The sequence below is a fragment of the Octopus sinensis genome, linkage group LG1 (genome assembly GCF_006345805.1).
Source record: "Octopus sinensis linkage group LG1, ASM634580v1, whole genome shotgun sequence".
In the NCBI taxonomy this organism is placed as follows: Eukaryota; Metazoa; Mollusca; class Cephalopoda; order Octopoda; family Octopodidae; genus Octopus; species Octopus sinensis.
In genome coordinates this window covers 192,891,448-192,916,962 of record NC_042997.1, presented here as the reverse complement: position 1 = coordinate 192,916,962, position 25,515 = coordinate 192,891,448, and the positions used below count along the sequence as shown (strand labels likewise).

The 25,515-nt window shown below is 36.8% G+C and overlaps 1 protein-coding gene across 1 annotated transcript; it reads left to right on the top strand.

Moving 5' to 3' along the window:
- Positions 1-226: 226 nt before the first annotated feature.
- Positions 227-25,515, top strand: LOC115216266 (coiled-coil domain-containing protein 47). The gene is made up of 14 exons (XM_029785468.2): positions 227-511; positions 3,193-3,328; positions 7,526-7,680; positions 9,135-9,257; positions 10,150-10,324; positions 12,337-12,521; positions 15,860-15,961; positions 17,308-17,415; positions 19,033-19,115; positions 19,676-19,734; positions 20,507-20,616; positions 22,464-22,631; positions 23,817-23,864; positions 25,121-25,515. The coding sequence occupies exons 2-14, from the start codon at positions 3,196-3,198 to the stop codon at positions 25,136-25,138; spliced, it is 1,467 nt and encodes a 488-aa protein (XP_029641328.1). The 5' UTR covers positions 227-511; positions 3,193-3,195; the 3' UTR covers positions 25,139-25,515.

The window sequence follows — 25,515 nt, the reverse complement described above, 5'->3', positions numbered from 1 at the left end:
ATTTACTGTTTATATCACAAGGTTTTATTGGCCATAGAGAAATTAAGTGAAGAGCCAATTCCAACGGTATTTTGGATTTAGAATAGTAATACGACAAACACAAATGTTGCCGTAATAGTAATACAACCCAGAGATAGTTGAGTTTAGTTGAAAGGTAGAGAGATATCAGTGACGAATTGGCTAAAGAGTTATCCACCCCCATCGCCTTGGCCCAAAAGAAAAAACGAGGTTCGTGCTGCGCCATTGTTCAAGAAATGAAAGCCTGTAAGTAGAGCGTGTACAAAGCACAAACAGTTTGGCGATGCAGCATCATACAACTATCGACATATAAGCAGAGACTTGGTTAAGACTTTTATACAGAAATATGATCGAAGTTTCGCAAGGAAAGTAAGACATAGAAGACTCTTAAGCACTCAGGTTCGACAAGGGAGATAATTCTTAAGAGCTCTCCTGTGGGAAAGTATTTCGGGTGAGAAGTTAGAACGCCGTAAAAGGGATATTTCAGTTCTCGGTAAATATGTCTTTTATTTTCTGCTTTATTTCATTTATCACATCTTTTATATCATTTTATGTGTCTTTACACTCAATCCAGTTTTGCTTTCTAAGGATTCGCGTTATTTCACAAGAGTAGTTATTAATCGTTGCTTGGATTCACCACGGGTTTTCTCTGTACTTATAATGCATACATGTTAAAGACGGACTCCTGATCGCCGGGAGTTTTTGTACATTCTCTTTCATCATTAACTCTTAATTAATTACATTTTCTGAATTAAATATGAATTATGAATATGTGTGTGGTCAAATATACTGGCTATTATGCATGAATTGCAAGTTCTAGCGAAGCTTAATTCAACAGTTCTTCTCTAAGTTCAGACAGAATTTCACGGTTTTTCACACGAATGGGGAGTTAACCTCAGAGGAAAACCTTCATGGTTTTCTTTCCTCTGAGGCTCAACCTGTTAGAAATAGCAGCCAAATCACAACCCAACTGTTTTAAAGAACCACAAATTGAATAATGCCTTTTATATGCACTACGCCATAAGCATAAATGGGATGGTCACAGCTGATAGGTTTTTTTTTCCTCCTTCGATTTGCTCAATTAGGGCTGACCTAGTACTGGGACCAAGTACAACATTGATGGTGATTCTTTCGCTCTGGTACACGATATTTAAACAAGGTGACTTATCAAAATAGTTTTGAGCTGAACATCGATTAAATTCTGAGCAAATGTTTTAGTTATAATATAGACAGGATATTTAACAAAAAACTCCCAAATCCGCTTAAACGCTGGGCTGTCACGCCGTGATTATAATCTCGTGCCTATATTAGATTTATGAAGTTTAAATGCTCCATAAATATTATTATATTTTGCCTTTAGTAGAAAGGATTATTATTATTATTATCATTATTATTATTATTAGTATTTATGGGTTCGTTTAGATAACGTGTTATTTAGCCCTCGGTCATCCTTAATCGAGTAGATTTAGGATCAAAGCTGTAACCACCTCTCCCTTTTATATATATACATGTATACATATAAGAGATAACGGCATTGTTTAACCTTCTCCGATGTAACCTTCTTTATTTAAAATGCTAAGGTGTGATTTAAGAGAAATTTCGCAGCTATCACTAGCGAGCCAAACTACTGCGCAGAGGCTCCACCATTGGTTCCTTTATAAAAACGACAGTTTTCTAACTACGCCGATTAAAATATTTAAAGTTTCAAGCCTTTTATTTATTTTATAAAAGTTATTTCCAATTTTGGGTTCGAATTTGTAAACTTTAAAAGAAACGTTATTTAATGTCCAGTTTAAATGAATGCACTCACACAACACCGGTTCTGCACACACTTGTTAGGCTCTTGTTTTCTGTTTACTAACAACATTCGTATGATGTCTTTGAAATAGCATCTAATGCATTGCATGTAAGAATCATTAGTATCACAAGATTAGGAAGCCTCTACTAATAGGAATAACAGCCAAATTTTCTTCAAATAACATCTTTTAACCTCCTTTAAAAGAGGAAGAAAGGACCCATTAGAATATTCCTAAAAAGGATAGGATGGTCACAGTTGGAATGGTTTTGATCATAGGTCTGTTCGATCACGTATGACTTGGGGTTAAATAACAATTGATAGTATGCTCGATGGATTTCTTATACCCTGTTTAGCCATCATCAATTATCCACAGCATAGACATTACTTATAAGAGAAGTAGTATAACAAGGTAGTATGTACCATGCTTTCATTAATTATTTTTAATGCAACTGTTGTTGTGAGCAGACGTGGACAGCCTTCATGAAATTGGTGTACATTTTATAGAATTTAATAAAAGCTTGTTGCCATACAATGCAAGGTTGTTCATTTCCAGTCTTCAGGGAAAACATGTTTGGCCTTGGGGATAATATTACTTTATTTGGAAACAAGTGAGGGCTGGAGACAAAAAAGGGGCATCTGGCCATTGGTTAAGTATAACTACATATCTATCTTCGGGCATCTCCCTCTCGATTTTCTATTGGGGTTTTCTCTTTTAACCTTTTTTTTAAATGCTCAATAATTACTCCACACAACTACAGGGTTTTATTCTTAAAATGAGCAAGATTTGTTGTAGAGCCAGTCCCACTGTTTTGTTCTTCAAACTTATATTGGTCTGGTGCAACAAGTGTCATGAGTCCAGTAGTTATCAGGATATATGATGTAGATGGAGCTACTTTCTCTTCAATGTGCAGCTAAAGAATCGAAGGGGCTCATCTGCCATGAGTCTGTTGGAGTATCTGTAAGTGACCTTCCAGAGACAATTCCATGACATGCTAATTAACCCATACCTACTGATAGCTGCTGCTACTACTCCAGGTCAGGTCGTTCCACACTCCTTAAAATCTTTGAACTCCTATACAGGGCCCCACTACCACATGCTGTTCAAATCATACCCAGGGCATGAAGATGTAGCAGAATCTGTCTATTGCTATAATGATACTTCTGGTTGCTGTGTAATATATTGTTGGATAATGCACTAAAATAATATTGACTTCATTAATTATGTTCTGAATGTTAACACAATTGTTTTCATATTTTTATATTATAGTTATTATAATTTTGATGTCTGAATATTTTAGTTTATCTCCATCACAAGCAGTTGTACTGATGAACACAAACCTGCTGCAAACCTTAATTTTATATTTATTTTCTTTCAGGAAATGAAAACAACATTATCATACCTATTTTTCCTCATCAGTCTATTGACTGCACTTCTTCATTGCATTACATGCAGTCAGTATGATTCCAGTATAGAAGACAATGAATTTGCTGAGTTTGAAGAATTTGATGAAGGTCAGTTGTAAAAACAATTTGATGTTAAATTAACAATGTATATTTTCTTATCGTTTTTTTTTTGTCCATTCAATACTTTATTTTTAAAAAATCAATGCTTATTGCATAAATAAGTTATAATGTTTATCGTATAAATAGATTATATAAATAACCTAGTATGAAATATATCTATAAGAACTATGGCATAATATTTTTTATATATAAAATCAAATCAAATTATATATAAAATCAAATTTTATATATGAAAATCGAAATCGATCAACATCAATGGAAATTGTAGCTGTGATACCAGTGCCAGTAGCACTTAAGAGGACCATCTGAACGTGGCCGTTGCCAGTGCAGCCCCGACTGGCCTCCGTGCCGGTGGCATGTAAAAAGCACCATTCGATTGTGGCTGTTGCCAGCCTCGCCTGGCCTCCGTGCTGGTGGCACGTAAAAAGCACCATCCGATCGTGGCTGTTTGCCAGCCTCGCCTGGCACATAAAAAGCACCCACTACACTCATGGAGTGGTTGGCATTAGGGAGGGCATCCAGCCATAGAAACATTGCCAGATCAGACTGGGCCTGGTGCAGCCTTCTGGCTTCCCAGACCCCAGTTGAACCGTCCAACCCATGCTAGCATGGAAAGCGGACGCTAAACGATGATGATGATGATGAAAAATATTTATGTCAAAAGGATTTAGAAACTTTGAGAGATGTGAGATAATTTGTTTTTAACAATGGAATTTGAAGTAAAGTTATAAATAATAGAATGTAACTTAATTCGTTCTCTCTGTACCATAAGACTACAACATAGTCTCTTCAACCATCTTTGTTTTCTACCCTGTTTGGTTTCCAGCTTCTCCACCCTTCTCATCTCCTTTCATTGTTAATGGCCCTTTGCCATGTGGTTTTAAGGCGCGCTGTTGCTCTTTTCCCCTCAGGCTGTCACTTTAGTGCCACCATACAGTTGCTTTCTTGATCTTGTCTGAGGATGTGTCTCTGATTCACTTTCAGCATCTGTCTTTATTCCATCACTGATCTTGATGATGCCAATGCAACAAAGCCTGAGGGAAGCATGTCAATTTTGGGTTAAAAAAACTTCTTTTGAATAGAAGTTGAAGGCTGCTTGTGAGACTCGAACTAGCACATCTTTTGTAAACATGACAGACATTCTACCATTGGACAAAAGCAATCATTTGAAATTCTCAATCTATTTTAGAAACTTTGTTCTTACCAATGATAATTGTTTACTATTTATATCATATGGGTTTAGAAAATTCAAGAGAGAAATTATTTATTTTGAAAGGTGGAACTTGGGTTAGATATAGCTATAAACAATGCCATGTAAATATTGGGTTAAAAATTAGCTAAAAAGTTAAATTTTTGTATTCAAAAGCCTTTTTCTACTTAACATTTTCATACTATTATTCATAGCTTTATCTAATTCAAATTACACTGTTCTAAACAAATTATAAACTTATATTATAGTAAGATGTAATAAAAGCAAACACAGGTATCTATAAATATTTGAAAATATTGTTTTGTTTTAATTTAGATAAATATGTTTATTAAGTACATTTGGTATTAACTTCAAGCTTTGATTTTGTGTCAGTTGCATCTGCTTCGATTCTTAGATTTCTCTTTGCTACAACAATAATTAATAACTTGATATCTCATCGTAAACCCTTACATATTCATAGAGCTGGTCTTAACTGTCATTATACTTAGTGTTAAACTCTCTTCCCTTTCACTTCTCTGAGTTGGGTATCACATTACCATCAACATCATTCAATGTCTTTGATGGGAGATGAGGATGTGATGCCCAACTTTTGCAGTATTGTTTTCTCTGAGGTTGATTTGGCAAGCCATGGAAACATCCACTCAGTTTGACACCTCACTCTAGACTTGCGTAATCTCTTTATGTGGTTTGACCACATTGCTTATTGATTCTAGTGTCAATTCTGACATTCAATAAGATCTTATCTCTTCAACTTTATTCAATGTTGTTTCAAGTAAAAATTTTGGAGAAAGTCTTAATGCTAATAACTCAAACAAAAGATATGTATACAGATAGGGAAAAGAGTAACATTTTCTATGGGGTCCCTACCCTGTGGCTATTCCAGAGAATAAACTTTTGACACTCCTATCTTAAAATTAACTATAGTATTGTAATAATTATTTGTTATAATAACCATACCTGTTATAGTCAAATTTTAATTTTGCTAAGATAGGTTTGAAAAATGTTTTGTATACTTCTTAGTAGTGGGAACTTTTCCTCTTTCCTTCTCTTCTTTTGTCTTGCAAGATACATGGCAACTTCACTAGTACTGGTGGCATGAAAAAAGCACACAGTACTTGCTGTAATGTAATTGGCATTAGGAAGGGCATCATGCTGTTGATTATATGCTAAAGATGACACTGGAGCTTGACACAGCCCTGCATCTCGCTGGTTCCCAGCCAGATCATATAACATAGAAAGCAGATGTTAAATGATGATATATATATATATGTGTGTGTGATAGAATCAAAGATGGACTGTGAATTTCCTGTCTATGCCAAATCAGTATGAACTTTCACTCTCCAGATTCTCTTAGTTTTCCGCTAAATTTTTATATTTTTTTATTCTCTTCTGTATAAATGTTGACTTGATGCCTTGCAACTGCCTGTCCCTCTTTTATTCCATTATAGTTATATTAGCTCAACCTGTACATTGCTTGACCCTTATAACCTACCTCTTCTACTTCACCAAAGGCTAGAATAGAGATAACAAGACCACAAACTAACTCTATTGTTCTGAATGATATATCTATCCTTTTGGATAATTATAAAAGCAAGAACACCCCAAGCAAAAATGATCCAGTCACATGGTGGCGACTCAACCAGTTAGCCACTTCGGTGACAACTAGTCTGACTGACTAGCTAGAACCTTGGTCAGAGGGAGAAATGAAGTTTACTGTCAGCAACTGTGAGACAACACCCTACAACTCTCACTAGCTCTAATTCTGTTCTCTTACAACATCATTCTATCTATCTCTCTGTAATTACTGCTAAGCAATGAAGAGGACACAAGCACAAACTTTACTTCGCATGCTTTAGGATGTATCAAAACCTGCCCGTCGAGGCAAGGTATTTTAATGTAACGGTAAATAAATACTTTTTTAAAACTTCATGCATTGTTCATCTTTCACATCATACAACATGCCGTTATAACAATAAATCTTAACCGTTACTGTTATATAGAATAATAAGGTCAAGCCAGATAGTGATATTTTGAAAGCATTTAATATGTATATTTCAGATCATTATGTAATAGATAACAGGAAATTATGCAAGACCTTCTTCAGTTGATACATTTCAATATATTATACTTTGTACAACTGAGAAGGCATTGAGGGAAGATACCCTCAAACCAGTGACTGGCCCAAGTGCATAATAGGCTCTGATCATACACATGTAAATATAGAATGGACACACACATATACATATGAGTATATATAATGTGCGTATATACGACTTTGCCAATACAAACTCGGCTGTTCCAACGCCATTTATGTGAATATTCTAACAAGGATTTGAATAGTTTGTTCCATTTGATTTGAGTAAAAATATTCTGGTAATGTGCATTGCTTCTAAGCATAACATCATCAACATTTAGCATTTGTTTTCCATGCTGGCATGGGTTAGATGCATGGACCACTGAAATCTACAAGTTTTTTTCATTCTCTCTCTCTGTTTATTTTGTCTTATTCCTTTCTGTTGAAAAGCATAGGCTTGAAATGTAAAAGACTTTTTTATTTTTCCTGAGCGTCAAACTAATACACTTGCTTGTGGTTCATACACCTGTTTTCGTTTTTTGTTTGTCTATGCATTTCAACTATATATATATATATATCTCATTCCCTTCTGGTCATTCAAAATGTGACTGCGTGTGTACCATTGGCAATTTTTCTCCTCCGTCTTCCCTTCCTTGGATCTTTCCTTTTCCTATGTTTCTGACGAAGAGCTCCGCTCGAAACAATAAGTCCTCCTCCTTTCTTTCCTTTCCTGAGTGTCCAATAACACTATACTTGTTCCACATCCTCGCGTTGTTGTGTTTTCTCTTTATGTTTTCATGTTTGGATTAACTATATATATATATATATATATATATATATATATATATAGCTATTTGGCCTTTGAGTTGTTATTAATTATGAGCTCTGTGTCTCTTTACAGATGATCCGGTTGATTCGAATTCTAACTACAATCAACAAGAAACATATTTAGGAAGTGAGTCAAAACAGTCTTCAGAAGAGCAACAGCAGCAGCAGCAACAAAAATGGTCCCAATATCCTGATAATACTGCTGAAGATGACGATGCTACAGTGGAGGTATTTTGTGTTCTAGACAAATATTTCCAATCTCTCTGTCTCTCTCTCTCTCTAGTTTCAGCTCGAGGTGCCGCCATGCTGATGCACCGCTGTTTTAAAAAAACACTTGTGTCCCTGGGTGTGCTCAAACCACCAACCTTTCGGTTAACAGCCAATGTGCTAACCGATTGCACCACAGAGACAACGCACTATATATATATATACATAATGTAGATAAGGTTAAAATCCAAGGTGTGTCCTCTTGAAGCACATCTGCTTATCCTATTCTAAATCCATAAGTAGATGTTATATTTGTGTGACATATGCATAAGAGTTGAAAATACTGGAATATATTGTTGCAGAGTAGCTTATTTGTGTCAAAATGTATGCACACTAACATAACAGAGGAGCATGCTCATTTCATTTTCAGGTTTTTGTGCATTTTCCCAAGAAGTAGTCATCTTTCTTGCTCAATAAATGTTTGTCTTTGCTAGTTTATTTTAACCCTTTCGTTACTGTATTTATTTTGAGATGCTCTGTGTGTCTTTCAATTACTTCAAATGTAACAAAGAAATTAGTAAAATATATTAGTTATCATTAAGCTAGTTTTAGGAACATAAATTGTGACTCAGGTTTGGTGGAAGATTTTAATTCTGAACATTTGAAAACAAGACATTTGTACTACAGAGCCAGAGGTGGTTTCAGCCGGGTTGGTAACAAAAGAGTTAAGGCTTCTTGATTTTAAGCTTTCTTTTTACATTTGGAATTTTTCCTTTAATTCTTTAGCAAATTCAGCTATAAGATCTAGCTCTTCTGTATACCTATCTAAGAAGGCAGTAACTTCAGTCAAGAACTGATATAAAGTCAAGGAGACTCTTTGGTCCTCTTTATATAGATATTCTCTTGCGTGCTGATGGCAAGATAAAGTGCACCCAATCTGCATGTGTTGGATGTACACAACAAAAAGTTGGTTGGTTTTCTTTGTTGCTTAGTACAAGATAGCACAGATCATGACAACCTGTCCAATCCATACCAGCATGGAAAAAACAGCTGCTAAAAGATGAGGAGGATATAGATTATCAAATGCAGATCATTTAATTTTGCTATCATTGTCATTTAATGTCTGTTTTCTATGCTGGCATGGGTTGGACGGTTTGACTGGAGCTGGCAAGCCAACCACTTTACAGAGTGTAGTGGGTGCTTTTTACATGGCACCAGCATGGGTGCTCTTAAAGTGGGGCTGGAACTGGTGCTCTTTACAAAGCACCAGCACAAGTGCTCTTTACACAGTGCTGGTACAGGTGCTTTTTACATGGCACCAGTATCCACAGGGTTTTCAAAAAAAAAAAAACCCCACCATTATAGTTATGTTAACAAATTTTCTGAGTTTGTAAATTTTGGGCTTCTAGTCAGGTATATGATATTTGCTGATATGATCTGGGTCTTTTCATGATTTTTTTTCCCATTCTTTTCAGACGGAAGATGATGAGAATGATTATTTGAATGATGATGAAGAATTTGAAGGATTTGACGATAAGGAACGTAATTTTGGCAAAGGCAAATCACATGAAGCCTCTCCTGGACTCACTATTCCAAATGTAAATATACATATATATCTTTCTTTTACTTGTTTCAGTTATTAGACTGTAGCCAGGCTGGGGCACCACCTTGGAGAGCTCTAGTTGAACAAATCAGCCCCAATACTTACTTGAAGTCTGTTATTTTAATTTTTTTGCTGAACTGCTAAATTTTGGAGGTGTAAACAAACCAACACCAGTTGTCAAGCAGAGGTGCCGACGACAACATAAATATGCAACACAGACATATACACGTGACAAGCTTCCACCGTTTCCGTCTACCTTATTCACTTACAAGGCATTGATCAGCTCAGGACTATATTAGAAGACACTTGTGCGAGGTACTGCACAGTGGGTTTGAACCTAAAACTATGTGGTTGTAAAGCAAGCTTCCTAGCCACACAGCCATGTTATTAGTTCTGCTACAACTACCAGATATTATAATTGCTTGCATGCCATAAATGTTTTGTCAAGCAAAGAAATCTTAGATCTCGTACAAACTTTTGATTTTGTTGTTTTCTTCCAGTAAGGCCATTCATAATATTTGAAATGTCAAGAATTATTTAGAATAGTTATAGTGGAATTACAAGTCCTAATGAAATTTTTTGAAAGCCGACTATTGTTACAACAGAAGGCGGTGAGCTGGCAGAATCATTAGCGTGCCGGGCGAAATGCTCGGCGGTATTTCGTCTGTCGCTACGTTCTGAGTTCAAATTCCGCCGAGGTCGACTTTGCCTTTCATCCTTCTGGGGTCGATAAATTAAGTACCAGTTACGCACTGGGGTCGATGTAATTGACTTAATCCGTTTGTCTGTCCTTGTTTGTCCTCTCTGTGTTTAGCCCCTTGTGGGTAGTAATAACAGTGTTAGTTATAACAGTGTTTAATTACTGTGATTTCATATTTTATTTTCAGATACCTTACCATTTACACACCAACTGGGACAGTTTTTATATGGAGATGTTGATGTTGGGTGGGCTTTGTGCATATTTCTTGAACTTTCTGGCTGGAAAATCAAAAAACCACAAGTTGGCTCAAGCTTGGCTTAATGGACATAAAGAACTGCTATATTCAAATTTTTATATTGTTGGTAAGTTGGGACCCATTCTGTATTACTGTTATTACCTTTGTATTAATACACTAAGTCTGAATGCGTGGTTAGTTGAAGGGAGATGTGAAGAGCGAGAAAAAGGAGAGACAGAGAAGTGTTACCGATGTGGGGTAGGGGGAAGTAATAGTTATGCTATTAAAAAGTGAGTTGAAGGGGGAGATAGAGATAAAGAAAGCAGTACAATGTTTGGCAGAGATGCGAAGTTGTGTATTGAGGTTAAAGAAATGCAGATAGAGAGGGGCAGGCAGTTATATGAAAAGTGAGACGCTATGCCAACTGATGCATTACACTGTCACATGGTTAGTGGAAGTGAGAGGTAAAGAGAGAAGTGATGACATGAAGAGAATTACTGGGTTAAAAAGTTTGTGAAGATAGGAGAGAGAAATATAAAGTGTCTAGCATAAGGAAATTTTAAACATTATTGTGACTGACAAGAAAATAACATTTTAATATTCAATTTTTTATATCTTCTATTTGTCAATCTATTTATCCACATTGACGAATACATTGATGGGCGAATGGTGGAAAGAAGGTTTATATTAAATATAAGAAACTTATAGATTAAAAGATAGATTTTTCAATGATAGTGAAATAACTTAGCAAAATAGCTGTGAATGTTATATTTTTATGTTTAATTTGTTATTTGAACTTTGTCGATGTATTGATCTATTCCAACAATACATCATCATCATCATTTAACGTCCGCTTTCCATGCTAGCATGGGTTGGATGATTTGACTGAGGTCTGGCGAACCAGATGGCTGCACCAGACTCCAATCTGAAACTCTGCCAGATCAGATTGGAGTCTGGTGCAGCCATCTGGTTTGCCAGACCTCAGTCAAATCATCCAACCCATGCTAGCATGGAAAGCAGATGTTAAACGATGATGATGATGTATTGTTGGAATAGATCAGCAGCAAGAAAAGTAGATAGAAATAACCAAAAGAAATGAAATGAAAATAATCTTGGCAGACTTATACTGAGCTTTGTTACTGAAAACTATAATGTTGGTAATGGTGGTGAAAAGTGCAATTTTTTTTTTTTTATTGAACTAAATTTTTATATCGCCTATCACTTAATGCATGCACTTAAGTGCAACTATTTATCGTCTGCTCACTTGAAAATTGATATTTGTTTATAAAATATGGATAACAGACGAGGTATGCTAACAAGAGAAAGAATGGGATGGTATAGGCAATGTTGTAAAGAGAAGCAGAGAGTTGAATCACTAGAACAAACATGAGAGCAGCAGCATAGAAGGGGAAATATGAATGAAAGAGAATCCAGTGAATATTTACGGCGGATAAAATAATGTGCTTAAAATAGAACAGGAAATGAAAATGAGACACTGTCAAAAAATCTGTAAGCATATGGTTGAAAGTTACAACATTGGTGATATGAATATTCCCTGTAGTCATTGTGAAGCTCTAAGGTTTATAAATGAATCACCAAACTGCTGAGAGGACGGGAAAGTCATGCTCCTTCAGTTACAGCCTTATCCAGAAGAACTGAAAAGTTTTTAAAAATGAAAAGGCGCAGGAGTGGCTGTGTGGTAAGTAGCTTGCTAACCAACCACATGGTTCCGGGTTCAGTCCCACTGCGTGGCATCTTGGGCAAGTGTCTTCTGCTACAGCCTCGGGCCGACCAAAGCCTTGTGAGTGGATTTGGTAGACGGAAACTGAAAGAAGCCTGTCGTATATATGTATGTATATATGTGTGTGTATGTTTGTGTGTCTGTGTTTACGTCGCCGTAACTTAGCGGTTCGGCAAAAGAGACCGATAGAATAAGTACTGGGCTTACAAGGAATAAGTCCCGGGGTCGATTTGCTCGACTAAAGGCGGTGCTTCAGCATGGCCACAGTCAAATGACTGAAACAAGTAAAAGAGTAAAGAGAGTATCCTTTCTCATCTTTTCCCTGTTTACTGCATCGTCATCAACGTCATTGTTTTATTGTCCATTTTTCCAAGCCTTTTTTTTCCCTTTTTTTACAGGGGATGATGGAGCTACCAAAGATGCTCAGTCAGGAATGTTGCTCAAAGAATCAGAGAATGTTTATGTTCTTTGGTGCAGTGGTCGTGTCTATGTTGAGGGAATGCTAGTTGAATTAAAGTTCATCAAACGACAAGATTTAGTGAATACTATCGCTCGAGCTTTGAAACCTGCATCAGATCAAATTGTGAGTAAAACATAAAGTTGTTCAGATTCAGAATGTCCATTACACAAGAGAAATTTTATTTAACAAATTCATTTTGTGCTTCTTAATAAGTCTAAAAGTGAATTTTTTTTCCTTCCTGGCAAGATTTTTTTTTGAATTAAAAAATTTTTTTTTTATAAATTGGCCAGAACACTTAACTAAATATTTTGGGTTAAAGCTACATGCTGGTCTGTCTTACGTTTTGGTTTCAGTTGGGAAGAAAACCCAGTAATTATCTAAGGTTAGAAGAGCATTGTAGTTTGCTTAAAGCATGCTGGTGCCACATGGAATACACTTGTGTAAACACACCCATACTGGTAGAATGTAAAAAGCCCCCCAGCACACTTTAAGTGGTTGGCATTAGGAAAGGTGCCACGTAAAACCATGCCACAATAGTCAGTTAGAATCTGGCCAGCGCCTGTCAAAATGTCCATACCCATGCCAGGATGGAAAACGGACGTTGAATGATGATGATGATAAAAATGAAGACCTTTTACAAACCAAAAAGAAAAATGTTTGCTGGAGAAGATAACAAAGGATTGAGTTATCTGGGGGTATAAAAGGCTCTGGAGAAGACCTGCCCACCTCTACAAAACTAACTTCTGGAAGCACTGTGTGTGTATATGCACAAATGGGCACATCATCCAATCTCCTCCAAATACCTCCTCTCACTCAATATCTTTGTCACTGCAACTCTCCCGCACCGAAACTATCCTACTTTTCTTGCTACCTAGAACCATGTCACTTAGCCATTCATCCATTTGTGTTCTCCTCACCCACATGCTTGTGATCCAGCACCCTATCCCCACTAATTACCAAATTATCTCCCCTCATACTTTGCACCTGACTCTCTCTCTCTCTTCTACATCCCTCCACTTTCTGCAACTCATGTATACATTGGTCATCCATCATTCTCTACATCCACTCTTCAATCCTACCCAATCTTTAAAGTTGTTGCCCACCTCCCATCCCTCATCTCTTGCAACCCCACCCTTTTTCTGAATTCTTCTGGCCTAATGCTCTTCTACTCACCTCATACCTTGAGGAGCCACCTGGACCTGCATCTCCAACTGGAGTTATCATGTAGCTCTTTTACAAGAACCTGCTTGCCCCTCCTCCCCGTCTTTCATACTTTAACCCCTCATCTTCTCTCATAAATACCCCATCCCATCCCACTGGGTTTTATAGCTTTGCAAGCTGATCTCACTAATTCTAATGACACAAAAAAAGCCCCCAGTACATGCTGTAAAATGATTAGTATTAAGTAGGGTATCCAGCTGTAGAAACCATACTAAAGCAGACACTGTAGCATGGTGCAGTTTTATGGACCCATCAGAACCTATAAACCATCCAATTATGCCAGCATAGAACACAAATGTTAAATAGCAATGATGATATATTTCAGTCACAAAGGCCCACCTTCAGAATTAATCGGTTAAGAAATGTTTGTCTATACAGAACTAGCCCTGTTGATCAAAGTCCTTTACAACCTATGCCTGCACAACATAAAATGCAGTTGTACCTATTTCTTTACTACCCACAAGGGGACAAACAGGACAGACAAACAGATTAAGTCGATTATATCGACCCCAGTGCGTAACTGGTACTTATTTAATCGACCCCGAAAGGATGAAAGGCAAAGTCGACTTTGGTGGAATTTGAACTCAGAACGTAGCGGCAGACGAAATACCGCAAAGCATTTTGCTTGGCGTACTTACGATTCTGCCAGCTTGCTGCCTTACAAATGCAGTTGTACCAGCACCACATAAAACACACTCCTGCCAGCAACATGTACTTGTGCTGGTACCACATAAAAAGCACTTTTGTCAGTGTCATCTAAAAGCACTCTTGCTGGTGCCATATAAAAAGCACCCCAGCACACTCTATGAAGTGGTTGGTGGTAGAAGGGCATCCAGCCATAGAAACCATGCGGAAACAGGCAAATGGTGCCAAGACAGCCCTCTGGCTGGCCAGCTCCTTATTTCTTTACTACCCACAAGGGGCTACACACAGGGGACAAACAAGGACAGACAAATGGATTGTTGATTATATCGACCCCAGTGCGTAACTGGTACTTATTTAATCAACCCCGAAAGGATGAAAGGCAAAGTCGACCTCGGTGGAATTTGAACTCGGAACGTAGCTACAGATGAAATACTGCTATGCATTTCATCCGGCGTGCTAACGTTTCTGCCAGCTCCTGTCAAACCATCCAGCCCTTGCCAGCATGGAAAAGGGATGTTAAATGATGGTGGTGATGATGATGATGAAACATTTCTTGACTGTTTACTTCTGATGATAGGAGTTTGTGCTTGAAATACATAATGGTTATTAAACTTTTTCCTTTTCACATTGTAAGAAGCCCTCCATCTTCACTATTTTATTCTATTTATCCCAGATTAGTTCAAATGACTTTATCTTATCTAATTTGGTCTTGGCCTTAATCAAAAGAAATCAATATCTTTTTATTGTTGCAATAAATGTTGTCTAGTGAAACTGTACACCCCTCCTGGCAAAAGTGGTAGCAGCCAGCCATTATAAATAGACCAGTAGCTGGTCAACACAGAAAAGGTCAAGAGTATGGGTATACTGGGTTGATAGCCATGTCTGTTCTGATATAGAAATTATACTGTGAAACTGAGTGGACGTTATAACGATCCATCCCTTTAAGGATAATAGCACTGTACAACTGGGGGTTGTACAGTGCCAAACAGAACCAGGCTATTGAGGACTTCGGAATATAACAATATCTGTGAGAGGGACAACCGTTGTCAAAAGACAGATACAACAATGACAAAAGACTGCTTTACAACAATAAAGACAATAGTTCATCATCATCATCGTTTAATGTCCGCTTTCCATGCTAGCATAGGTTGACGATTTGACTGAGGACTGGTGAACCAGATGGCTGCGCCAGGCTCCAATCTGATCTGGCAGAGTTTCTACAGCTGGATGCCCTTCCTAACGCCAACCACTCCGAGAGTGTAGTGGGTGCTTTTAAAGTGCCACCGGCATGAGGGCCAGTCAGGTGGTATGGGCAATGGCCATGTTCGTAAATGGTGTTTTCTATGTGCCACCTGTACAGGAGTCAGTCCAGCAGCACTGGCAACAACCTCGCTCGAATGTTTTGTTCACGTGCCACCGGCACAAGTGCCAGTGAGGCGACGCTCACAACATTGATACTAAAATAAATTCTCAATGTATCTGTTAATATATTAACTTCTTGCATGTATTTTTATTGTTGGTATATTTTTAAAGTTATTTATTACAAAATATCTTTCATATTAATTTCAAGTTGTTTTATTCTGAATCTCACTTAGGTTGTTACAGTAGACATGGAACCAAACACAATGGATAAATTTGTCTGCTGTGTTGCCCAGAAAAAAGTTTGTGCCAAGTTACATCGAGATATGTATGATTTAGTAAGTATTTAACTGTATTTTGCTTACATTAATTGCATTTTTAATGCTTACATTAATTGCATTCTAGTTAAATAAGTGATGTTCTAGTGTTATGCTGTTTCCTTTTAGGACCTATTATAAGCCCATGTGACCAGAAGAACCTGTCTGCTTGTTGCCCTTAAAAAAATAGGGCAGCAGTAATACTGAGAATCTGAAATCAGTTGTATTATTATTATTATTGGTGGACTCTTATTGTAAACAACAGATGAGGGTGCTGCAACTACTTGCTAAATAAATTTGTTTATAATGATCAAATATTTATTCTGTACATTAGCTCACTCTCTCCATCAAATCAACATTGCCTGTGCAGGAAAAAATTTATTATGTTTATTCTCAACCAAAGTAAAGCCCTATAACCTCAGATGTTGAAGCGATTGCAGAACAACAAGAAACGAAGTGTTTTGCTCAAGAATGCAATACACCATGATCTTGAAAGTGTAAGCCATGCACCTTCACATTAAATGAGAGAATTATATAGTTATTTAAAACTGTATAATTACTAAAACTCTTAATCATGAAAGTCATAGCTATATTAGACCTCTTGATGAGAACAAAATTATAAGATTTCAAACATTAGAAATAATAGATTGTCAAAAAATAAGGCAGCAGTAATATTGAGAAGCTGAAATCTGTTGTAGTTTGGCAAAATTAAAAGATATAATAAAATGGTTGTGATTGTATTATCAATAAGGTTTATAGTCTAATACCAAAAAAAAATGCTGTTATTTATTTGTGCTTGAATGTAGAAGATACTTTCTCCAAATTTGGATATTTGCATAATGATAAACATTCTGTGAAGCATGAATGGAATATATCATCTTGATAGGCTGAAGAAAAGCCTATTTATCTGTGTGTGTGTGTGTGTAAATGTGTAGGTCTTTGTGTTTACATTTATGCTTCTCTGAAAGTCACTGAGCTACATACAAGTGGTCATGTTAGTTCCTCTATCAACAAGTCACCTGTTGGTTTGTGCCTTCATAAGATGTGTGCAGTAAGAAGATCCTTACTTGGAAAATAGCTAAGTCTAAGCAACAACATTATTATCCACCTATTACCTGATACCTCAATAATTGATATTTCAAAATGTGAAAGAATGCAGCAAAGGATACTTCAAATAATTAGTTGTGAGAAAGTTTCAGAAACAATTTCCATTCCACGAAATGGAATTTATTGAATAAATTTGTAATTTTTGTGAGTTAGCTGTTTTAGCTTTGAGAAGAAACCCTTTTTTTTTTTTTTGCTGTGTGTAAGAGGGATTACTTATTTCTTTATTTTTATTTATTTATTATGCTTTTTTTCTTTTTTAGAGTCAGTTTTGCACTGAAAAGAAAAATGCTGAAAAATTTGATTTGCCATCAAGTTATCAGATTTTAAGTGAAATTGGAGAAGCCACATCTGCTGTCATAGACAAACGGGTAAAGTTTCCTAAGATTTTTTTAATGAATTCTAGCTTAAAGGAAATGTTTTGTCTTTTTTGAAGCTTTATGGATATAGAGAGGCTGTGTGGTTAAGGTGTTTGCTTCCCAGCCATGTGATTTGGGGTTCAGTCTCACTGTGTGGAACTTTGAGTAAGTGTCTTCCACGATATCCCCAGGCCAATCATACTGTGTGAGTAGATTTTGAAGGTGGAAACTGAAAGAAGCCCATCATATACATACATGCATGCATACATACAGACACACGCTCAAACAAAGCCCATCATATGTGTGGGTACATGTTTGTCTCCTTGTCTTGACTTCATGTGGATTGTTGTAAATGAGCACCACCACCATGCAAGCAGTGTTGTTTGTTCCCAACCATCGTTTAACGAAACTTGTCTGGGGGAAGGAATACATTGCTTCGAAACAAATGAGTTGGTGGTGAGAAGGGTGCCTGACTGCAGAAAATCTGCCTCAGTAATCTCCCTCTGACCAGTGCAAGCATGGAAAAGTGGACATGATGAGAATGTCTGCTTGATCAGATCTGATCTTGGGTTCAATAACACCAGTACACATACACATTCACACACCGTGGATTTTTGCTTCCAGTTAACATCTGAATTTTGATTTGCTTCTAAATGCAGGAAATGTTAGCTGTTATAAACAGGCTTTCTATTAACCCTTTAGCATTTAAATCAGCCTTATCTGGCCCTAACAGTCTTCTTGTTTTATTCTCAAACCAGCTGGATCTGACCTCTCACACCTATCCTACATTGTCATTTAAAAAATTAAACGATTGTTGCCAGAGCAGCTAACTGGCTTCTGTGCCGGTGGTATGTAAAAAGCACCATTTGAGCGTGATTATTACCAGTGCCGCCTTACTTGTGCCTGTGGGACATGAAACAACATTTGAGCAAGGTCGTTGCCATTGCCACTGGACTGGCTTCTGTACAGGTGGCACATACAAAACACCATTTGAGCGTGGCTGTTGCCAGTACTGCCTGACTGACCCCCATGCCAACGGCATGTAAAAAGCACCCACTACACTCTCGGATTGGATGGCATTAGGAAGGGCATCCAGCTGTGCTGTAGAAACTCTGCCAGATCAGATTGGAGCCTGTTGCAGCCATCTGGCTCGCCTGACGTTAAACGATGATGATGATGACGAATCACATAATCAAAATGTCAAAGCTACAAAAATAATGCATGAATAATTCAAAACAATGCATTACATTTCAGCAAATTCTGAATGCTAAATTGTCGAGGGAAGAAATCTCTGATCATTTCAGCACATGGAAGCCAGTGACAGACACTGATGCTTCATGTCTATTGTATATATTCACACGCATGCACAAAGCCTATTGCAGACACTTGCTTTTATTCAAAAAGTGTTAGCAATTATGTCTTTGTTACATGGGTCATTATCATAATTTATATAACAAGACTGCTTGAGTTTGATTAGATAATTATACATTGAATGAACAAAATGATATTAGGTATTAGTTTACTAATTGTCTATAGCAAAACAACATTTTTACCTGTGTTTATTGTATAATTTAAGTCTGCATTCTCTTATATTTACTTATTAATTATAAAGTTTGCATTTGTTTGTAGGTTCATCACATACTGACAAAATACGAAGGACTTGTAGAATACATACATTTCTCAGACATGTACTCAGGACCCAAAAATCAGGAGTAAGTTAAATGGATCCTTTTTTTTTTTTTTTCATTGTTTTGTCTTCAGATGAGAAAAAATTGTGTGATTGATGGGAAATAGACGAATACCTATTTCTTTACTACCCACAAGGGGCTAAACACAGAGGGGACAAACAAGGACAGACAAATGGATTGATTACATCGACCCCGAAAGGATGAAAGACAAAGTCGACCTCGGCGGAATTTGAACTCAGAATGTAACGGCAGACGAAATACGGCTACGCATTTTGCCCGGCGTGCTAATGTTTCTACACCGAGTTAGAGTATGATGAAGGTGGTGGTAGAGGTGGAAAAGGAGAAAAAGATATGGCAAGTGATCTGAGGTGTGTGTGTGTGTGTGCAGGTTTACTTAGATATCAGGTGGATGACTTCTATACATAGTGATAGAAAAGGTATTCATAAATGCACTATACAGTTTATATTGTACCAGTTGTTAGTTGGAAAATTGATTAAGCAGTATTGATGATCCTAATTGTAAGAAAATAATTTATGTTGTTTCCAAGAATAAACCTGATGGATTTATTGTTTTGTTGTTGCAGTGAATCAGTACCACAGAAGATGCCTGCATCAAGACCAGTGATAATATTCTGTTTCAATGGTATGTTGTTTTATTTGATATAAATTTTATGTATTTTTCAGTTTTATTTCATGGTACATTTTGCTATGTATACTTTAGCAAACAATACCATGCAGGCGTAGCTGTGTGGTTAAGAAGTTCACTTCACTACCATGTGGTTTCAGGGTCACTCCCAGTATGCAAGTGTCTTTACTATAGCTCTGGGTCACCCAAAGCCTTGCGAGTGAGTTTGATAAATTGAAACTGAAAAGAAACCCTTTCTTATCATCATTTTAATCCTTTAGCATTTAAACCGACTATATCCGGCCAAAATATTCTACGTGTTTTATGCTCAAATTGGCCAAATCCAGTTTCTAACAGCTTTCATACAATGTCATACTAAAAGCAAACAATTGCTTCATATGAAATTTCAAAGTTACAAGATAATGCATGATTGATTCATAAGAATGTGAATAAATAAGTATTATACTTAACAGAATAATCTGAATGTTAAAGGGTTAATGTCTACTTTGCCATGCTTGTTTGTGGAGATGATGGGGGTACATTGAGTAGAGTTTTCTACAATCAAATGCCCGTTCCTGATACCAAATCTGAAATGTTTCCAAGCAAAATAATAATTTCCCAGTCTGTCAAATAACAAGCAATCTGGATATGGTCTCATAGAACTGGAAATAAATGGCCTTTTGTTGACAGAAATTGTGCAATATATTGAGAGGTCCAAACATGCTTTCGTGGTGAACTCTGTTATAAACTTATAGTGTAATCAAATGTTTCTTCTTTTAATCCATTGCAGTACCTGGCCGAGGTCATACAAGTACAGCTGACATGGAATCTATGAAACCTCTGATGCAAATGATATTTCACTGTATTGACAAAGTCAGTCGAATGCAACTTAGTAAAGATGTAAGTCTTATTAGTATTCAAAATTAACATCGATTATATATTTGTGTGTGTGTGTGTGTATATTTATGAACAGTAGTTTCAGAGAGAGTCCAATGTGCCACTGCCCATTTTTCTTTTATGATAATGATGATGATGATTACAGTATTGATCAGACCTTCAGATGCTGTTTTTCACCACTGGTCATACTGTTTCCAATTTTTCCTTGATTGTGCCATTCTTTTCCATTTTGACCCAAATTGATTAACTAGGTCATCTTCCCATCATGGGAGAGGCCTTCCAAGTGGTCTTTCTGATCTCTTGGATGTGTGCTTGGCAACTGCACAGGTCCATCTCTTGCAGTTTGTTTGGCCCAGTGGATTTTGTGCTATCAGTATTCTGTGATCACATCAGTTACTCTGCTCTATTCTCAAATTATTTCATATATATATATATATATATATATATATATGTATGTATCTCTATCTATCTATCTATCTCATCATCATCATCGTTTATATATATATACTAGCTGATGTACCCAGTAATTTCCTGGAAAGCGGGGCTTACCCCTTGGTTCCATTCTCATAATTGTTTTGTTAATCCAATAACAACAATACAAAGTATGTAGCCCTTAAAACGGTTTTTGTGCATTTACAGAGAATACCAAACTGTTTTACAGAGGATCTTGTTTTTAGGAATTTCCAATAAGTTTATGAATACCCAAATTGTGAAGTCAGTTATGTAATATGAGATTAATTACCCGATAGTAAGAATTCAAATAAAGTAGCCCCGAAAGAGGCTTTAATGCGTTCTCAGAGTATATAGAACTTAAGAGGAAATACCAATAGGGTATGTATACTAAAATCGTGAAGCATGTTACATAATAACAGGTTAATCAGATATGAGTTAACAACAATTCAAAGTAAATAACTCTGAAAAGGCCTTCTGTGCGTTCCCAGAGAACATTGCTTTCAGCAGCGCTGGAGTTGGGTATATTCGTGAATAAGTCACTAATCAAAATAAGTGGATCTATTGTTTAGGAAAATACTATTTACTTGTTTAAAGGTTGTACTGGATAAATTGTGAAAATAACTCTAACAGTTCAAATACTAAGAAATAAGCATACTCAATTTGATTTATACCGAAATAATTTAGGAAAAGGAATGGGTTATTTCCCTTGGCATTTAAAATAAAATATATTAGATATATATAAATATCCCTTTCAGGGACCGTGTTAACGATTTTTTTTTTTTTTTGATGCTCTTCCTAATGCCAACCACCGGATCAGGGGCCAGAGGAGGCTGGTAAACAGCCATGATCAGTTGGCGCTTTTTACGTGTCACTGGCACAGATGACAGTCAAGGCGACATTGACATTGGCCACGTTCGAATGGTGCTTTTTACGTGCCACCGGTATGGGTATCACAACTACAATTTCTATTTGATTTTTATTTTGATGTTGATGTACTTGACTCAATAGTTCTCCTCAAGCACAGCAGGCCATAGAAGAAAACAGACAGCGACTACCATAGATTGAGAAAAATTTAAACACTGATCTTCAAAATTTTATGCATTTAGAGGATTAAATTGAGTAAATCTTACTTTATGAGCTGAAGTAAGATTTTGTCTATCCAGTTCTCTTAGATACTACCACTAACTTATCAGTTATATACTTTGTAGAATCATAACAAAGCTGTGTTGCTGAGTTTGAGAATAGTTTTTTATTTGTTGGCTCTTATAAACTGAATATTAATTTTGTACATCATTATTGTATTGCAAAGACTGATGCCGAGGTCATACAAAATCATTCCATGTAAATTTTAAAAAAAATAATTAAGTTCTTACTATGTGTCTATTTATTGTATATAGGCTCGTCAAAAGGCTGAAAGGAACCGACAAAAAGCTGAAGAAGCATTTCTAAAAGCTGCCCATGCTCAGCGCCAAGAAGCTGCACAACAGAGAAGAGAAGAGAAACGAAGGGCAGAAAAAGAAAAGATAATGAATGAAGATGATCCTGATAAGACTCGGAAGTGGGAGGTTAGTGTTGGCCCTTGTTCTAAGTAAAGTATAAAGTAAAACAATTGCTCAAATATGTTAACCCTTTTGTTACAAACCCGGCTGAAACTGGCTCTGGCTCTGTAGTACAAATGTCTTTTCATAAATTTTGAATTAAAATCTTCCACCAAACCTTGGTCACAATTTATGTTCCTAACACTAGCTTAATGATAACTCAGTTATTTTACTAAATTCTTTGTTATATTCAAAATTAATTGAAAGAAACACAGAGCATCTCAAAATAAATATGGTAATGAAAGGGTTAAACAGCTTATAGTTATCTAATATTTTGAGCCAATGGTGTAAATTTAAAATCAAATCTACTGTGAAGTATTGAAGTTGACAAAAACCCAAATAATCTGATATCTGAGTTCCAGATTATTTGGATTTTTGTTGCAATTTTCTGCTTTTAACATCAAAATTTCTTTTTAGCGTTTAGACTGGCCATATCTGGCTAAATTAATTTGCTTGTGATGTCTAAAGTGTTCACTTCAAATGAAGTATTCTCTTTGAAAGACTTGTATCACCGACTCTCTTAAGCTTGCAATCTGTTTCTTATTTCTGTATTGCCCACAAAGGGCTACACATAGAGGGAACAAACAAGGACAGACAAAGGGATTAAATCGATTACATCGACCCCAGTGTGTAACAGGTTACTTATTTAATCGTCCCCGAAAGGATGAAAGGCAAAGTCGACCTCGGCAGAATTACGTGGTCAGAACGTAATGGCAAAAGAAATACCGCTAAGCATTTCACCCAGTGTGCTAATGCTTCTGCCAGCTACCCACCTTATCTAAGCTTGCAATCTGTGTTTCTGTCATGTTCTTATTTATCTCATGCTTGCTATTGGTTCTTGTACAACAGCAGCAATTATAATGTGGCAGTGATATAGCTCTGGGTCTTGTTGCTAGGTTGTTGGGCATCCAAATGAACTCTGTGTTCCACTGGGTTCTTTTTGTTGCATTAAAAGATTTCAGTGTAGTTTAACTACAATGCAGCTAATGTAATAACGAGAAAGCTTTGCTGCTACTTTTTATGTTGTTTGTCAATTATGGGGATGCATGGTTAAGATAATATCTCAAAACTGCTGCTATTCTTCGAATATTTCAATCCTTCACTAACATCTAGTGACCTTTTTTTTAACCACATTTTTGTTTTGTATCATAGGAACGGGAAAATAAAAGAGATCTGAAAAAGAAACAACCAAAAATGAAGGTATGCAGTCTCTTCTTGTTTTTTTTCCTCATTTACCTCACCTGTCTCTCTTATCTCCTCTTACTGATCAGACACTACTCTAAGCACTTTGTTCAGTACTTTCCCAAAACTACATCATCATCGTTTTAAAGGTCCATATTTTGTGGGGATGGAGTTCAAACCAAATTTTCTATTACTGGATGTTCTTGTCACCAACCCTCACTTGTTTCCAAGCAAAGTAGTATTTCCCCATGGCCAGATACGTTTACACAGAATATTGGAAGGCACCATTCGAGTGTGATCGTTACCAACATCGCCTTACTGGCACCTGTGCTGGATGCATGTGTAAAAAGATTCGAGTGAGGCCGTTGCCGGTACCACCTGACTTGTCCCCATGCTGGTGACACATAAAAAGCACCCATTATACTCTCGGAGTGATTGGCGTTAGGAAGAGCATCCAGCTGTAGAAACTCTGCCAGATCAGATTGGAGTCTGGTGCAGCCATCTGGGTCGCCAGTCCTCAGTCAAAATCGTCCAACCCATGCTAGCATGGAAAGTGGACGTTAAACGATGATGATGATGATTGACATTGCTTATGTCAGTGACACTCATTTACAACTATCGCGTGATTGTTGCCAGGGCCGCTGACTGGCTCTCGTGCCGGTGGCATGTAAAAAGCACCATTGGAGCGGGATAGTTACCAGTGTCACCTTACTGGCACTTGTGCCAGTGGTACGTGAAAAACATTTGAGGGCATTGCCAGTGCCACTGGACTGGCGGCATGTAAAAACACCATTTGAGCATGGCTGTTGCGAGTACCGCCTGACTGGCCCTTGTGCCGGTGGCATGTAAAGGCACCCACTACACTCTCGGAGTGGTTGGCATTAGGAAGGGCATCGAGCTGTAGAAACTATGCCAGATAAAGATCGAAGCCTGGTGCAGCCATCTGGCTCACCAGTCCCCAGTCAAACTGTCGAACCCATGCCAGCGTAGAAAGCAGACGTTAAACAATGATGATATTGTGTAGACAAGGAGACAAACACTCTCCTCTCTCTCAAACACACACAGTTTCCACCTACCAAATCCACTCAAAGCTTTGATTGGCTTGGAGCTAAAATAGAAGACATTAGCCCAAGTAAAAATTGTTATTGTATGAAACCGGACAGAATGATTCTAAAGCCTTGTCTTTGTTGATAGAACAATGCTAATAATAAAAATTGCATATTCTATCAAATACCATTTCATTAATTAATGGCTTTCTTTTTTTTCTTTTACAGAGGATGACACTTTCTTGAAACACTTGAAATCTCATCTGAAAAATGTAAAACGCTATGGACAATTTGTAATTCTTCGAAATTAAGTTTTTTGCATTCACTAAATTATAGCCAACTATTCAGAATGAATTTAAAAATGCCATATGTTCTTATTTTGTTTATTTTTTGACTGAAAAAACTTTTCCAAATTCTTATTAAAAAAAAAAAAAGAAAACAAGTGAAGAAGAAAGAAAAAGCTTGATTTTTACCTAATATTTATCTATTTAATTCCTTAAGAACAACAACAATAACAAAATATTGAATTAACTTTTACAAACATTCCCCTACCCCCAACCAAGCCACTAATCCCAGTTTTGAAATTTTGTATATGTAATACAATAAGAAATGTTTGCCTTTTC

Excerpts from the sequence above, each read along its gene's own strand:
- LOC115216266 (XM_029785468.2), top strand. The coding sequence starts at position 3,196 with ATGAAAACAACATTATCATACCTATTTTTCCTCATCAGTCTATTGACT. Across the intron at positions 9,258-10,149 it reads CTGGACTCACTATTCCAAAT|ATACCTTACCATTTACACAC; the intron begins GTAAATATACAT and ends TTTTATTTTCAG. Across the intron at positions 12,522-15,859 it reads AACCTGCATCAGATCAAATT|GTTGTTACAGTAGACATGGA; the intron begins GTGAGTAAAACA and ends AATCTCACTTAG.